The sequence below is a fragment of the Anarrhichthys ocellatus genome, unplaced genomic scaffold (assembly GCF_004355925.1).
Source record: "Anarrhichthys ocellatus isolate YVR2014 unplaced genomic scaffold, GSC_Weel_1.0 scaffold58, whole genome shotgun sequence".
Classification (NCBI taxonomy): Eukaryota; Metazoa; Chordata; class Actinopteri; order Perciformes; family Anarhichadidae; genus Anarrhichthys; species Anarrhichthys ocellatus.
Window position 1 is genome coordinate 2,030,145 of NW_022280088.1, and position 18,485 is coordinate 2,048,629.

Genomic DNA, 18,485 nt, shown 5'->3' on the forward strand with positions numbered 1-18,485 from the left:
AAAGCTAATCAGGTCTGTTTTGATGTAAGAACATGAGCAGGTTGTCTTGATTGAAAACATGTGATTGCAATTTGCCTTTTTTCCTTTAAAATAAAAGAAAAAATTGAATTTGTCTCAAGAATAAAATTTTTGGAGGTGCCGGAAACAAACTGTGAACACACATCACATTATCGAGTTGTTAGTAAATGGTTGCTTATTTCGACATCCAGCAGCAGAAGGAGCAACATTGGCATCGATTTGACTTGTGTTTCTGGCTATACCTGATGAATGTTAGTTTAATGTTCCAATAACTTCTTTTAGCTCTGTTTTTGGTCTCCACCAACTCTTAACACAAAGCTAAATTAAGAGCAGGGATAAAACAAATATTAAGAGGTCGCAGTAATTGCTTGTATTTTTGTGAAATCACCTTGAATGCTTCACTATGCTCACCAGCTAGTTACTATCTTTGTCTACATGCTGTTTGAGCAGCAGTGTAGAGTGGGCTTTTAGAATTCTTTTGTTGAAAACAGCTGCCTGCTGCGGCCAAAAACTACGCTATGAGCCGTACCAGTGAATTAAAAAAACAAAAGTAGCAAGTTGTGGAGCTAAAACAATGAGCTGAAAGATGCTTAAATGCTTCAAAGAGCTGAGGTGAATGACATAATCAGGAGAATTGTCTCTGTGGGTTTGTCACTACAAGCGTCTCCTATCACATTACACTTAGTCATGAAAAATACTGAATACAGCATCTCAAAATGATATGTTATGTTACAAGATACCAAAGAGTGCCCTGTTCCTATAACCTGAAGCAACAAGCATCTGCGATTTCAGACCAACAGGTTGAAAAGAAATGAACCTATGGTTAGAACGCTGTTCGTATGGACTGAAAGATTATTGGATCCAGGTATTGTACAGATTCAAACCTGGATAGTTCCAAGGGCAGTTGCTATGAAGTCATTAATCTAGCATGGGCATGCTCACCGCTTTCCATTCACTTCAGATGCAGCCTATACTGCAAGTCCCTTGAGCTGGTTACCATAGAGATGACGTGCCCAGGACAAAAGTGGTACTCCTAGACTGGACTCCTTGACCCTATAGTTCACATGTAGTTCATGAAGGAGCAAAGTTATTTTCTCAGTTTTGTGCTTCGCCTGCTCAGTAATACAAATGAAGAAAATTTGGGAGCCAGAAGAATGGAAAGAATTAGGCACTTTAAAATGTGTGCATAACGAGCTCCTTCTCACCGCAATGGTTCTCTTCCTTTTAATCACCTGCCCTCTCCAGACCACCTACACCCTTCTTCATGATCAGATACAGGACCGACGGGCTGATGTATGATCCGAGGAATTAGTCTGCTAAGCCTGATTGCCATTACCGCCATGCGATTATGCACCTTGATTACTGAGCCCACCCCAAGGACCATGACGTGCCCCGGTGAACATTTTAAAGGTGCGCATAAAATTATGTGGTGATTACCCCACAATAGATCAATCCACACGCGAATGAGACTGTGTGGCCATATAGACCGTCTCAAGTAGGACTGTGATTATTAATAGGTACTTGAGGTGACCTGATACCTGAAGCTTGAACCACTGGAGCTGCTTCTGATCCTTCATACAGGTAAATAAATTCCTTTTCATACATTCTGAAAGTCATTATTGGATTATTGTTGTAGAGGTAGAATTGTTTGGAGTTCAAGCATGGATAAAAGGGATGTTAGGCTCTTCAGAGACGACTAGGGCTGCACTTGTCCCTCTTAAGACGGACTTCAGATATTTAATGGTCACATAGATGTGGATGGGCTTGACAATGAGGAGGACATGCTCCAGTTATCAGCCTATATAATATATATCTACTGGTGGTCAGTAATTGCTTGTGTATGATGCAAAACATAAAAAAAACAGATTATGCAGAAAAAAAACCCTTTGTGTGCCAATCAGCGGAAAAAGAAAGCTTATAAGTCATGTACATGTAAGTACATATCATTCTGCAATGACACTTATCCTCAGGATTTGGGCCCATCTAATCCTTCACTGTCATTTTTAAGGATTTTTTTTCTATTTAATCCTGAGCCAAAGTACTCATTTGGTACAGCAGATAAATAGTCCCATTGATTTATCCAGAAGCAATCCTACATTAAGCGATTAATTAGATGAGACAATGAATAAGTGAAATCACATCTGTTCATGGTTTTCTCGCTGGTTACATATGCAATATGTTAGTCACACTAACCTTGCATAAACCCCGCCGGTGAAACAGTCCTAATTTTAATATGTTCGCATTAGTAACATCCTGGCAAGGATTTAATGGACTTGATGTGCTACCATTCACAGCAGAGGTGAGCATTCTGAGAAATCATGGTTCTCAGTGGCGGTCATGTGCCCTTGCTGCACAATTACTTAATGGCTTCAGCAATTACGCATATCTACGGGAGTAAAAAACAACATAAATGTCAGTCAGAAAAGAACCGATTTATGTCTTTAGTCTGCATCAAAGAATGAGTTCGGAGGGTTTATGACATGGTTAACATACTTGATAAAGACAACGCAGCTGGAACTGTACGCACATGCTGTAGATATATCAAGGACCATTTACAGTATGCAAATGTGAATTTGAGCTTTCAAATGCACAAATGCAGAAATTCCATCACTGGCCAGAGTTCAATAACTCTTCAGTCTTCAAGTGTCTGGATAATGGTCACTGTGACTGCACATCACTGCAATTCAAAACCTCAACTATCCATCACTGGACAACGTTTGCCACTAAAACAACACGGATAAGGGAGTGCGTACTGGTTGGGCCCTGTGCTATTGTAAGTGATGATGAGTGATGGACAGGAGATGATGGGTACATGCTATTTACAGTGCTCCATGTGGCAGCTTGCATTTTCACACTGGTACAGTATGTTTGTCAGCTACAGACAGCGCAGGCACTTACGCACTGCCGTGGGCAAGCATAGTGTTCTGCCAGCCGACTGCGTCATGGGCACATGCATGTCCTACATACCACAGCGGAGTCCCTGGTAAGACATGCCTGTATAGTTTACAATGACAGATTGTATGATTTTGGCATCCTACAAAGACGCACGGAGCCCCACGCATCTTGAAATTCCATTTTACGTATAGACACAAGCTATTTTTTCATGGTCACATTGGCTTACCTTATACATTACTTGTGCCGCGTTCAAGGTGTTTTTACCAGTTCAAGTGAAAATTCAGCGCCATTTGGGTTTGTTCTTTATAGTGAGATACAAATTGTGTTGCTTTGAAAAAATGCCTTCACTATCATAAAAAGAAGCAATGGCTTGCACCACTTTTTTATTCTAGAGAGGTTTCAAGGCACAGGGACTATTAACTGCATTTTTGACAAGAGGAGACTTCAGTAGCACCATTCTGTGAGAGAGAGGGAAAAAAACATGATAATAGACCATAATCGCGATCAGCAATTGAGTGGAAATTAATATCCTTTTATTGCAAAAATGGATGAGTGAATGAACAAAGGAATGAATGAACTGAGAGCATCAGATCATTTCATTGACATGGCAAGAAAATGTCCTGTTTAACAAGTTTCCTGTAGAGATTACCACTTTGCTCATGGTGTTCATCTCTACATTTAGAACATGAGAAAGGGGATCTTTGAAGTCGAGGGGATTCAGAATCACAGCACTGAGTAATAGGGTATTCACTTTTATGTGCTTGAGCCAAAAGCCTTGTGATTCACAGGGCAGAGTTGTGATGTCTAATGTTAGGGCTACAGTGTGGTGCCACAGGTGGACTGTTATAATGTATATTCTGGGAATAGATACACTCATCTGAATGCTCCGATGGGGGGGGGCCATGCTCTATGAAAAACAGGTTGGACAAAGGGAGGAAAAATAAATAGTCGTTTGATCTTTCTAAACCATGCACAAGAAACTTGCTGCTTCCAGAAAATGTTTATTTTGTTCATAAACTTTTCATAAAAATAACAACATCAATATTAATTTGAAGTATTGTAGAAACTGTGTATGTACAAAATCTTTACTTGAACAGTTAATATAACTTAAGGCGAGTTAAATTACTTTTTTGCAATACCCTGTTGGTGACAATTTCACCAAACTCTCAACATTGTTCTTTTTTTTTTTTTTCTTTTTTTTTTTGCTAAAGTTAACATTTCAGCATACAGTATCTCCAGCTAAAGATACCAGGAGTTAAAACCCTTTTATGGTAAAGTCCAAGGTAAAGTCCACAGAAACTCGCAGCAATGTGTGCTACCTGATTACTCAAAAGCAATGTTTATATGATTTGCTAGTCAATTCTAGCTTGATTAAACATACTTCTGTACATACTGTAAAATCATTTTAGTTGAAAAGCCGTACCACAACTAGTGTACATACTGATCCCTTTTAAATCTAGCTCAGCAGTTCAATTAAATAACTCTTATCATACCAACAATGGGATGAAGTGCGAAAAGTTTTCTGATATCAAATTGTAACATTTAAAATATTGTGTTACTAAACAATATAGCCCTCAAAAACCAAGACATTATTAATGATTTAAAATACATTTCACCTTGATAAAGGACGCTCAAATGTGATAAATGTAAAATATACAGTTAGCTATAAAAATACAAAGAAGTACAGTAATACAAATATATTTATTTCCCATTTATGATATATCTTTCACAATTGTCATAATTCAAACAAGTGTAATACAACACAAAGACCAATGACAAAAACACTGACAGTCAAATGATAAGAAGTTAAACAAACACTCAATTTGATCAAAGATGGACAGCATTATGGTCAAAGCCATAAATATATTCGCCTACATTCATGTCAATAACCCTCAGTGAAGGAGTACCTTGACAGTGGTTGATATTCCGCTTAAAGAAAAAAAAAAACACTGACATAAACATGCGTTTTAAGAAACATAGTCCAAACCATTGCTCTAAGAATGCTAAAAGCAGAAAATAAGAATCTTAAATGGAGATATTAATAATCTGTAAGTGCAATCCATCTAGGCTTTGAGGCGATGGAGGTTGGAGCTGTCCAGGTGAAGAGGTGCTGAACAGCAGTCATGCAATGCCGCAGCAGAGAGGTTTTAGCTCTACTAACAGTAAGAGCAACAAGTCACTGTTGATCTGTTTACCGACTTTTACAACATATGCATCTTTGCATAAAGTCAGCAGCATCAGCAGCAGGCAATAAGGCCGAAGCAGACCTCTCTCCCCTTCTGCTCCTCAAAAAAAAACTGCAATATTTGCAAAACCTCTTGTGCCAGGCATTGGCTTGCCAGTCGAACGAACTCAGACATCAACTCGTATTTAGCTGGCTTATCTTCCAAGACGGAAAGATCCTAATATTGTATGTGTGGACACATAGCCTTGTCTTCAAATCCCCTCGGGAAGAGTGAAAGTCCATGCGCCGGTGGTCACCTGTGGCTTTATTTCCATTTTCTCCTTCTGTTTCAGGTGTACGCGTCCGTGCCGTTTTCTCTCGTCGCTCCGGGCAAACCGTTTGCCGCAGACGTCGCAGGAAAACGGCTTCTCCCCGGTGTGAGTCCTGGTGTGGGTGGTAAGGTGATCGCTACGGCTGAAACTCCGCAAACAGATGCGGCACTGGAAAGGTTTGTGGCCCGTGTGAATGCGGATGTGCCGGTTGAGCTCATCCGAGCGAGAGAAGCGCCGGTCGCAGCTCTCCATTGGGCAGGTGAAGGGTTTCTCTTTGGCTGGGCCGTGAGAGGCAGCGGGGCTCTTCCTGGCTCTGGGGGGCTTTGTCGCACGGGTGGTGTAACTTTGGGCGAAAGAATCTGGCAACAAGGAAGAATAGAGAATGGAGTCTATGGTGCTCGGTAAAGCTGGTGATGTGTATAAGGAATCACACTGATTAGATTGCTGTGGAGGTTCGGGGAAGGGTTTCAGGTTGGAGGAGAGGCCCATAGGAGGTGGTGGGAGGTAATTATTGTAAAGGGGGCTTGAGTAGCTCTGAGAACAGGTGTCAGAGAAACACGGCTCCTGTTTGATACCTCCCTCCACTTTAAACTCCATCTCTGGGTTGGGACAGATTGGGGGAAATGTGTCTAAAAGTTCCTTAACATCCATCTGCTGGTCAGGGGGGAAATCGCTTGACATCGGGAAGGTTTCTGTCTGGAAACTCGTCTCCAAACAGCCAGACTTACTGAATGTTCCCCACTCGTAGCAGCTGCTTTCAAACTCATTCTTGACCACGACAGGGAAAGAAGCGGCCTCTGACTTTGGTTCATCCTTCTTCTGGTTTGGAGCTCGGGAGGAGCCGAAGCTCAGCTGGGAAGTGGACGGGTCTAGAGCCTGGCTGCCGGCCTGATCATCAGCATACCTCGTGCACGTCTGGTCTGGGGAGTATAGGGGGGGAGCAGGTCCGGAGCAGGTATAGGATTGCCTCTTAACGCCGGGATCTCCAAAATTGCCGTTGCTGCTGTCCATCGGCGCAGGCGATGGATAAGTTCCCCGACTGTTGCCGCTGTGTTGCACTTCTGAAAGTGGCAGTGTGGATATACCCACAATCTCAGTGATCATATTGAGAAGTGTTTCGGTGCTGCACGGCGCTCCCTGAGATGCCTCAACATAGAAACTGCCAGAGTAGGCGAGCGAAGAGGGGGTGTAGGTGTCTTTTGGGCACTCGCAGGGGTTGAACGCAAATTCCGAGTTGGAGGCTTCGGTTTTGAGGGTTGCAGGGGTTCCTTCTGTTGAATTAGCAAGAGAGAAAACTTTGTCATCGCGAGTGTTTTATATTTGAGAATCTGTGCAAATTTAACGAGGATGACAAATAGGCGTTACGTAAACATTCATGCGTATTTTGGCACAGGAATGCCTTGATAAGATGCCTTGATATACACGACTGCACGGAAAGAGTTCTCTATCTCCTGTGGTACTCGTATTCATTATATTCAAATTCTCATGCATGCACATTTTATCGACTGTGCAAAGATGCGAACTCACCGTGGCCAAACTGGGCAGGTACCCCCCGCTCTGCATCGACGTACACCTCCTGGTTATCTTTCCGCGCGCTGTTTTCCATTCCCAGGGAAGAACTGTTGCAATTCTCAAACTGAGGGTAAAAAGAATCTTTCGCATTCAAATCCATATTGTTCAACATACTGATGCACTTAGAAGTCCGTCTCTCCCAGGGAAAAAGGTAAAAGGGGAAATGTAAAACAAATTATACAGACGGATGTTTTCTTTCAACCCCCCTTTTGATGGTTTTCAACAAATGATCCAAAGCAGTCTGTGTTAAAAGGTGTAAAAAGCAATTAAAGGTATTCCTTTTCGTCTCTGCTCCTCGGTGGGTATTTGCTTGCTGTGGATTTCACATCAGCGACTTCCCCTCTCTCTCCTTATATACACTTTGGCAGCTCCCTCGGCCCTCCTCCCCATTCATCAGCTCCAGTGAGAGGATTCCCCGCTGCGTGTAAACTTCATGCCCATACATGGAAAGAGGATGTGACGGAGTCCCCCCTCCTCTAATCCTCCCTCCTCCCATACTGGAGCGATGGAGTCTGACGTTGCAACAAGTGGCGACCAGTGTTGGGTGGTAAAACGTTGTAATGATGGTATTTCTTTCCACAGAAACGATTTATCATTTCAATTAAAATGTTATTAAACTGAAGACGGTCTCGTTTCTCTTGGTATCACCATTCACCTCTCAGAATATCACGCTGGAGGTGAAATATCTCAAACGGCGTATACCTCCACCATCCGCCGGTTTAGTTTTGACCGTCCTCTCATGGTATGAGATGTAAGACCTGGTGGAAAAGTGGACACCAGCGCTGTTTGACTGACTTGATCAATCACACTGAGGGACATTCCAGTTTTTGGAGGTAAGAAGGCATGCAAACGCCAGTAATGGGAAGGTAATGAGTAATGTGACATATCAGGAAGTCTTAGGTACAGTGCTGGAATACGAATAATGAAATCAGAAACGAAATACTTTTTAGGTCTAAGGTGGAAACTAAAACTTTATCATCTTTTTATAGGATATATCTTAAAGGATATAATACTCATGTAGCCTACATACTGTATCGGTCAAATATACTTTTTTGGAAACCACATTTGCAACAGGTTTGTTCCATAATAATAATACATTTTACATTTTTGTACGTTAATAATAATGTGTTTAACTACTTCGGCTATATTCTTAAATTATGAACATTTTATATAAAGTTGTATTAAGTATTATAAACACAGCGCTATAGTCATTCTATCACACATTTAAGAGAGATATTGAGGCCTATAGTTGTTACAGCATGTTGTAAATGCATGTAATAATAGAACACAGATAAAATATCAGAAAACGATAAGATAGCATATACTAGATATTAACATGTAGGAATATCAAGATGCTATAAATATAAATAGGCCTGTATGTGAAAGGACAGTGTGAAATCATCAGCAGTAATATTGTACTGTTGTTGTTCCTTGAAGGTCTGTGTTTAGTGATAATACTAGCGGCCAATGTCCAGTTCAAGTTCAAAATCAACAAACTAAAGCAACACATGACAGATAACGAAAGTACTGTAATATGCAGTAGAAAAGAGGTTTATGTTTTGCCTGACACCTGCTCTTTGTAGGCCTGACAGCCAACGTTGTTGATCGGTGCGATTCAAGGTCAAATAGCTATGTGAAGCCATTGTACATTAACGAAATGTAATAAAGTAAAACAAAGGAGTACAAAAGCAACACTAAAGGACGATTAATTAAACGATTTAGAGAAAAACTCTGAGAATGTGAACAGATAATAAGATATTCTCCTACATCAGAGTCTGTCGGGTTGTATTTGAAGTAAACAATAATTACTTCGTTTTGATGACAAATACAAAACCAACCGGCAGTCCAGTTACTAATCTCTCCCCTGACACTTCCCTCTCTGTCCGCCTCTCTCTGGGCTAGACTGCATGGCCTACATGTTTCCAGTTAAACTGAACAACTCTTCCTGGCAGTCCACCGCTTTGATTTACTTTCACAAATTCACCCCCTCTCTTGTGGTCACTGGAAATTGTGGTCGCTTACACCATCAGGGCGAATAACTGCAAAGCCCAGTCCAAACGAACCCTTGGCCTTTAAAAGCATCGAAGGGAGTCAATAACACCCCTGAGGTGTTCAGTGGTTGAACCCAACTGTTCACATGACATTTCAACCCCCAAAGCATTTTTTTCTCTTTCGCATCTGTTGCCGGGTGCACACCGTGGTCACACTTCCTATTACAAAAAGTCGATACTCTTTTATAGGACGTTGTGGTCTGCAGCAGACCTCTGCTCTTCCACCGGTTAGAGGTTCAGGACCATGGATAGCGACGCTGCTGCCGCATTGAGCCGTGTAATCACACATGAACCAGCAGCACACACACACTTTACTTTCACTCTACTCTCACTGGTTCCCGTGGTTCTGCATTCATATAAATGGCATTCTTTTGCATAAAATCAACGCAATCAGACTCTGGGAAATTCTAACTAACTATTAACACAATCATTTTGCATTAGTCCTATACAATATATGAAAAGGCACTACACTACAGGCACTAGCTTTAATTTATAGTTAATAGTTTCTGTTCTAGATTGAGATTTTACACACAGAACATATGACCAGCCTGTATAATCTGCTACATTTTTATGGATTAAAAAAATCCAGCAAGGCTGTTAAAATGATCTCCATTTTAACTACAACCATAAAGTACTGTTTAGATGCTAGTGTAAGAAATATCATAAGCTAATAACATAACATTGTCTGGAGCCATTTTGCACTTTATTAGTTTAAGTAGTAAGGAGTAGTTTTTAAGTAAGATTTGGAATGCAGGACTTGTACTCGTGATGGTATTCTTTTTAGTGAGGTATTGGTACTTTGATTTGATTAAATTATCAAAATACTGTATATTGTTGCAGTAGCAAGAGGGCACATGGCTGTACACAAGCAAGAATGTATTGATAAACAGACCAAAGCTATAGACAATCACTACCTTCACACCATAAAAGCAGCATTTATTCCAATAATCACAGATGTTTAACTGTACTGAAAGGACTCCTGTGAGCTTAATCCATTTGAACAGTATCTTAGGGCGATTTGCTGTGGACAAGATTCGTTATGGACAAGATTAATTGCGGATAGGAAAGCTTGTGGGTTATATTGAATAAAATATATTGTGACTACTGCAACACAAAGGCAAAGACACTATTAGACATAATACAGAGCCCGCTTGTATTAGACTACTCAAATTTAATGTAATCTTCTTCCATACTGAAGGAGCAGTGGAAAATGTATCAAAGCATCTCTGAGTCGCTGCCCTGTCATCTTTTAAGGTAGTGTATGATAATAGCATATAAGCTCTTTCATTGCAGCAGTGACATTCTCCTGAACAAATCGTTTTCACCTCAGATGTGCACTCTAATTCTAGGCCCAGAGATGTTTAGCTTTGAGGAACTGCCTCCAAGTAATCCAGAATCTATTAAAACCAATCTGATCACACAGAGTTCAGATCACGGGATGCTGTTATGATAACTGCAGTGTGGCTAACCTCTCCCCTCCATAAAATGCCACAGCAAAGGGACTAAGTAATGGATTTATGTAATGTTAGCACTTACCGACATTATAGCGCAGGGGTAACTCCATACCTGTGAAAGTTAAATGAAAGCCTTTGTTTTATTTCCTTGCATCGAAGCAATCTGAGACAAAATTCTCCTGTTTCTAAGGAATGAATATGGAGCAATACAAAGTTGCTTCCATGTTTTAACAAGGATATTGACTTCAAAAGAGGTTGAAAGTACTGGCTAAGGACAGAAGATGAAACATTTCTTTAATAAAAGGATATTTTGGCACTTCTTCTGAATGGATTATTTCAGCAAAGCACAAGTGGAATGCTTTAAAGTGGTCCTGACCTGAAAAGGGTCAACTTGTGGTGTGTCTTTCTAATTTAGTCAATGTAATTTGTCTGTCTCAATAAGGTAACAAATTAAATCTATAAATGTAGCTATAAATGACTCATGCACATATGGCACCACCATGAATATATGCATTTTAATCAATGTATATTTGAATGCATATTACAACATTGTAAGGCTATGATTTGAGCTAAATGCTAATGTTAGCATGCTAAAATGTTCACAATGACAATGCTAACATGCTGTTGTTAAACTGATATGTTTAAACCAACGTTACCATCTTAGTTTAATGTGTTAGCATGCAAACATTTGCAAATCAACACTCACAAAAAGTGCAGCTAAGGCTGGTGGGAATTAGTTTGGCAGGTATTTAGTCATAAACCAAAGAATTGGACATATTTAAATTTGGACCTGATATAGAGGTGAGAGGATCACCAAAGTGATTACAGTTTATTCTGAGGGGAGCTTGAATGTGAGTAGCAAATTTCATGGCAATCCATCCAACAGTTGGAGAGTAGAGACATTTCACTCAAAACCACGAATGTCAACCTCATGGTGGCGTTAGAAGAAAAGTCCATCGTCCATCATCTGGGATCCATGAATGTCTGTATAGAAGTTTGTGCTTATCCATCCAGCACATGTTGAGATATTTCACAGGAGAAGTGTAAACTTTGACCTGCCGGACCAAAGTGACGGAACTCCAGACTGACATTGAAATCCCTGGAGCCACATATAGTAGCATGGCTAAAAATGCTCCTGCACAGCAAAAGTCACTTTACATATAATAAATCCTGTGTTTTTCAAAGTACAGTAGTTTATTCTCAGCCTGCCTAAACATATCAATGTCCTGACAATTGCAGACCTACTCTGACTTGCATTTAAACTGTCAAACAGAAAACATTTCAGTTTTTGTTGATTACATTTCTCCAGCTGATTTGATTGTGTGCTTGATACCCAATATTACTTTCATAACAGCAGTGGATGTTTTGTGCCCCAGGGAGAGGTAAATACTGTTCTTTATGCTGCATATGTAACCCCATGGCCTTGTTATTTTCAGGTTCACTCCTGGACAGGGTGTGGGAGTGTTGCTTGCAGGTGGGTGCCTGATAGAGTTGAAGAGGCAGCGAGGACTGACTGCCCTCTGAGATCACCGCTTGCAAGATGCAGGGCGGTTATGTCTGTTCTATATTTTCTTATTTTGACTTTTAATATTATTCTTCAGTGTTCCTTAGTGTTTTAATAGGAAAGAGGGTTGCTATGCTGTCATCAATAAGCTAATCTGTATTAAGGTTTTGTGAAACATAACCACAAACGACATATATAAAAAGCATCACCTTTCACAAGATGATTCTACGTATACGGTCTGCTTCACATAAAGCTGATACATATCTCAGGACAGAATCTATGAGCTGTGGTATGTTGTTGATTTTGCAAAACTGTGCAGCAGTCAAGTTATTTACAAAAACTAAAAGCACATCAATGGATCATATTACATCTAATTTGGGTTCTGTCCATGTTAGAGTTTAGACTTTCAACTCCCCATGAGAATGAAAAGCACAACATCATTCTGGTTTAAAACAAATCAGATGTGGAGTGGAAGATTTTTTACCCACTATTGAAAATCAGTAGCCAGTTTCTGTCCATCTATGGATTTGCTATTGGAATTCTAAATTTAGTGTAGAGTACAGCTCCACTGTTTTCTATTTCCTGAGAGATATTAAACCCAGGCTAGCTTTTGTCTCAAGACTGTAAGAATTGAAGTGTCAGCTGATTCTGGCATTGCATCCACATTACTACAAAAAACCAATCATTTTGTACTTATAATTCTGATTTTAACATGAAATATATCTCACTTGATGTACAGTAGCTTCTCAAAGTCTCAATGCCTTGGCATTTTGTCAACCAACTATGCAACCCACACTGTTTGAGAGTAAATAATAGAAGAACCTTATCCATACCAGGAAATCCACTGAGATGCAGAGGCTGCCATTTGCTGTTTGAAATAAAAAAGCATTTCAAACCATCAGTGATCTGGAGAGGTTACACAGGAAATACTGTGATGGTTCTCCAAGACAACAACATAAATAAGGTAGGCTATAGCTTTGCCTGCATCCATATAATAACTAGATGCATATAGAACATAGAGTACATGCATTTACAGCCTCAAGTGCTGTGTTGTACTTTCGACTAATGCCAAAGTTTGTGGATGCAAAGCAGATTTTTTTTGAGCAATCCTTAGAAAGCCAGGGTTGCACAAGAGCTGGAGAAATCCATCTGCCTCCCCCAAATCACATTCTGACATGTCTCACAGTCAAATCTCCCCCCAAGGCGCTAGATGAGGGAACATCTTCAATCTAAACCTGGATACAATAGGGCCTGTAAGACACCGCAAAAATGGATTGGGAGTGCTAAAACCACAGAAACCTCTGCCGGAAACACGACTTTCTATAAATACAAGATACTCGCCTCAGCTGCCAAGTTCGTTATTTTCTCTCCCTCTCTCTCTCTCCCTCTGTCATGTTGGGCTCTGCATAGTTATATATACTACATCATCATTCAAACGCTGGGCAATTGAAAGACAAATAGCACAAATAAGAAAAATAAAAGCAGCGGAAGCGTGGTTCTTCTTTTGGAGGAACATCTCTCTCCTGCTCTTCCTCTGAGAGTGGGAGTGGGTTAGGGAAGCCCGGTACCAGGCCCCGATGCTGCTGTTGCTGCTGTTGGTGTGGCAGGTTTCCCGTGTGATCCAAAAATACTTTCGCACTCGCCCACTTTGGTCCCCAGCCGCCTGTACTCTTTGGTTCTACAACAGGGATGGCTGAGAATCGCATTCAGCTCTCCAATCGTGATTGCGGAATGCCCCAGTGTTTCTTTGACCATGCCCCCAGACTCCTCCACACACATTGCACTCGCATGGCACCCACCTTGCCCTCTTCTCTGCTGGATCCATTGCTTGCAGCACTCCGACAGTCAAATTCTTGGGCCTGATCCAGCTACTGCACCTGCTGTTACCTAACTGCTTGGACATTTTTTTACGAGAAATCCGTAAAATAGGACAGTGAATTTTCATGTTTTGACATGTTTGATTCAAACTAAAAAAATGTCTTCCTCCCAGATAACTGACAGAATGTTATAACAGTAGATAACGTGTCAAAATGCAAATATAAAGCTTATGTGCAGATGCAACACAATCCCCTTAGAGTGAAGCTCAATAACATCCACTACACAAAATCCTTATCACTCAACATATATGACAACTATACCAACTAAAGTAAATATCATATTCTAGTCTCTGACTCATCTGCACCCACACCTATATATATAATTCTATGTGTTGCATTGACACCACAACATGTCGGAAAAGATATGATTGTTAATAATCAGATGCACATGCAGTCATCAAGGGGACATGCAGTGCAAACAGATTCAAACAAATAGCTAACAGCAGACATGTGAGGAAACAGATGAAGAATGTTAAGAGCTTGCAGCTAACAAAAGTAACTATGGAAACGGCCAGCTCTACATTGCACTAGCTTCCACAGCTCTCTCCAGAAATAAAAACTGTTGGGCTAAGAGCGAATCAGGTAAAGACAAAAGATCCCGGGTGAACCTATTTATAGTGGGCCTTACATAACATACATAGACCTATGTTGGCTGAGGCAGGTTTGGTGCTCAACAGCAAGCTTCTGGGGGGCAAAGGCAGGGTACAGAGAGCCAGAGATGCTGGATCCTGGAGGGTATTTTATAGGGGGAAAAAACGAAGTATAAACAGCAATTAGGCCAGTGTGGATGATGATGCTGATGGCAACCAAATTAAAAAGAGGAATGACGGCTTTCTGTTTTGATGTCAGGGAGAACAAACACTGTTCACTGTCCTGGGAGGGCAGTGATGTCAACGCCGGAGTTCCACAAACAATATTAACAGGCAGTCAGCAGATGAAAATTGACACATTAAGAAATTCATAGCCATGAGGCTCGAGGGATACACAAAGACAGAAAATGGATAAATTGATACGTCACGAGGAGCAGACGTTCATAGCCAGTTTGTTCAAAGGCTTGCTTATTTGTATCAGAGCCAAAACAGTTGTGTCAAAGGAGAACACACACACACACAGACACACAGACACACACACACACACACACGCACACGCACACACATTATACTGTGGCCTCAGGACAAAACATCTGACATCTCCAGTGAGACAATATGAACATATAAGCCCACATACGCACAGAAAACCTATGTGAGCCACTCTAATGTAGCAGCAGTGATCATCTAGAAATACAGCCTGCCACCATATCTTAAATCCAAATTGACCCATTAGCATAATTATCCACTTACACTGCTTTAATTCCAAGTAGCTCTCCATTGTAAGTAAAATGATAGCTAAGCTGTATTCAAAAAGCCTCTTTTCCACTCATAAATGCCTTATTAATTAGCTCCCTCTAGCACAAGTTCCCAGTAATTACATTCAATACAGCAGTCAGTGCTACAAGGGGGGTATTTCCAGCAACTATTAAGACAACTTTATAATTACTCTGCAGATGTATAATGATTTGTAGCATAAAAAATATCCTACTTCAACACGCAGCAGCGGTGGACACTGCATTCTCTCCATGTTCACTGCATTCTCTAGCAAATTCATTGGTTGTAGGTAATCACAAAATATTCACTATATCGAAGCTCTGATAAGGTTGGGATGATATGTAAATGAATACTCCCTGACTCATCTGTTTATTATGCAGTCACATTAGTTAGCTCTGATGCTGTTTGGCTATTATCCCATCTCACTGTGAAAAAAGGGTCTTGGGTGAGGGGGATGGATTGCGCAGTGAGTGCTTTAGTCACACAGATTGTCCGCACTCTTCAAAGAAATAAATGCATTTTCGACTGTAGTTGCATTGAGGGGATGTGGAAGCCATTTCCTCTGAGAGAAACAGAGAAAGGCAGAGGATATGGCTCATCTGTGTCCAAATCCCTTGATACCGTGCTTTGCGTTAGCAGGTCAAAGGGCCAAATGATGAGCTTGTGTCTCCCACGACTGAGCCCGAAAGCAATCATTGCACACTGATACATCATACACCGGTTTTTAACATCGAAACGATTTAGCCAAGCGAACGTTTCACAATGTTGAAAAATGCTAAAAGATGGATTTCAAGCCTTTTCCAAGATGTAAACGGGTGCGGTGTATATTTGTGTTGCTGTTAATCCACGGTATCTATCGTGGATCCTGAATAGAAATACTGCAGCTTCTAATAAATGTAGTGAAGCTACCGCTCTTCTGCTGTTCTGCTAACTGATAGAGGTACTATTTTTATCCATGAAACCTTAATGCACCATGCTAAGCCATCAACTATACAACTGCACATCTAGTCCATTCAAAGGATTCATAAAAGTCTAGAGGTTGGAACCCAGTGGTCATGTAAACAGACAGAGAGAACCCGTAGCAGTGCTCCCAGTCTCTATGTTTTATATTTGGTGTCAAAGTATTAATAACAACATTGCCACTGTATGCCCTGGTGTGTGAATCTATGTCAGCACATGTCAAGGAGTGAAAATAATTTGCCATCTATATACTCTCTATGCCTTTTGATTTTAGCTAATTAAGCACCAGGACCACACAGCAACTGTCCTCCATGGAAACCATGTAAAGAAGCAGATTGACGTCAGCTCGAAGCCTACAAATGTGCCATCTGACAAAAGAAAGAGGACAAGGCTGCTGTACTTAAGGTCACAGCAACTGTCTGCTCTGACTGACAGGAAGGCTGACATCTTTACAGAACAGGTGAGGAATAATTGACTTGCCAGCTGAATGAAATATCACGTAATGTCAATACTTTACATTACATGCAAAATGGGGAGAGTGTATGTCTATAGCTGGAACTGGAGGTAGGTCTCAAATCAATGAAATCCCTGCTGTTAAAGCTGTACATTGGGTATGAAGATAACATACCGTGGCTCTCCACTATACTGTTAAACATTCATTCAATATTACAACTCTTAGATCTAAAGCTTATTGCCATTTTGGGGTAATATGCATCCCTAGGCATTTGTGTGTTGGAAAGATTTGAAAAATAAAGGAGAAGGGGCTTGCGATGGGATTTCAACTACCGGCAATAAGAGCAACTTTATTAATCCAAGATTATACTTACTATCCAAAATATACAATGTGAACACATTGTACAATCCTACCCGTGTTGACTGATGATGCATTAATCACACATTTACTGTAACATGAATTTAAAATGCAGTTCTAGACACGTTATATATTAAGTTAATGAAGGACAAGGATTAATTGATTGTGTTTGCAGAGAAGGATTACAGAGTCAGCTGACACTTGTATCCACAGCAACTCACGAGTAGAGATAGAATAACCACCAATCATCAGAGCCCCGCGTAAAGGTGTGTTCGGCTCTGAGGTGCACGTTATAAAGGGAGGACGGGTCAGGTAGAGGGTTCATTTCTGGATTTCAAGCAGAGATTGTAGCTTTCTGCTTAGATTCAATGAATCATTTGCACCAACATTACCAAAAAACAAACAGTATGACAAAAGAAAATTATTCAAACCGTTTATTGTTTTTAACAAAACAAACCAATGTCACAGTCAATGTTGTATTCCCTGCCAGTCAAACCACAGGCTGTGTGTACAAAACATGGCTGCTTTTAGAAGCAGCCGTTTTAAAAATGTTGAGCAACACTGTATAGAACCTTTTTTTTTTTTTTTTTGAAAGACTGATCAATTACATATCAAAAAGACCAATCACTAAGACGAAGGACAGAGGATTTAAAGAGCGATGGCACAATAGAGAATAATGGCTCGCAATCATCTTCCCAGAGAGAGAAATCTAATAAAAGTTGTTCCTATGCAGCATCACACATACGGTGTGGAGGCATGAACCCTCCCTGAGAGAGGTGGACCTGCGGTCTCCTGCGTATTTAAGAGCCGTCTTGATTTTCCATATCAAAAAGTTACCATGTGAAACAATGAAGTTGCATGTGGGATATGACCTCATTAAAAAGGACCTCTCCAAATTAGGTATATAGTGTGCAGTTGTCACTAATGTGTTGGTGTTCGGTTTGAAGCACTTGGTATACAGAAGAACTACAGAGTGCTACTCTCAGCTTTTGTAGCTGTGGGTTGCGATGCCGCATAAAACTTCTTGGTCTTATCGCTTGTGTTACGTTTGTAAAAGTGAAAACATGACTTCAGAGGATGTTGCAGATGAGGATCATTTACAGTGCACATTTCAGATATTTTCCAGCGTATTCAGCGGGAGAGAGGCAGTTCCAGGCTGCTGCTGCAGCGGGGAGGATGAGGCTGGCGGGGATCGTCCAGAATCTGAGCTGCCGAGAGCAAACACCGACTGGTGGTGCCTTTGCTCAAATTGCCCTCCGATGCCGACAGAAACGGAATCATTCTGCTGTAATGAATGTCAGCGTGGGCAGTCAGAGAGACCGAGCTGTGTGTGCGTTTAAATGCATGAAAGTTTCCCTCCTCCCTCAGACAGAGGTGTGCTGGAGACCTTCTTCGGGATTTAATGGTAGAAGGAGTGAGGGCCGCCAACGAGCTGCTACATCGGACAGCCAGAGAGGCAGAGACACAGTGGGGGGGGGGGGGG

The 18,485-nt window shown here is 41.0% G+C and overlaps 1 protein-coding gene across 1 annotated transcript; it reads right to left on the reverse strand.

The window, feature by feature from the left end:
* Positions 1-3,424: 3,424 nt before the first annotated feature.
* On the reverse strand, positions 3,425-7,315 carry LOC116396699 (early growth response protein 1-B). The gene is made up of 2 exons (XM_031871453.1): positions 6,937-7,315; positions 3,425-6,680 (listed from the first exon to the last, which is right to left on the reverse strand). Exons 1-2 carry the CDS (start codon positions 7,091-7,093, stop codon positions 5,350-5,352), a joined length of 1,488 nt encoding a protein of 495 aa, XP_031727313.1. The 5' UTR covers positions 7,094-7,315; the 3' UTR covers positions 3,425-5,349.
* Positions 7,316-18,485: the final 11,170 nt, after the last annotated feature.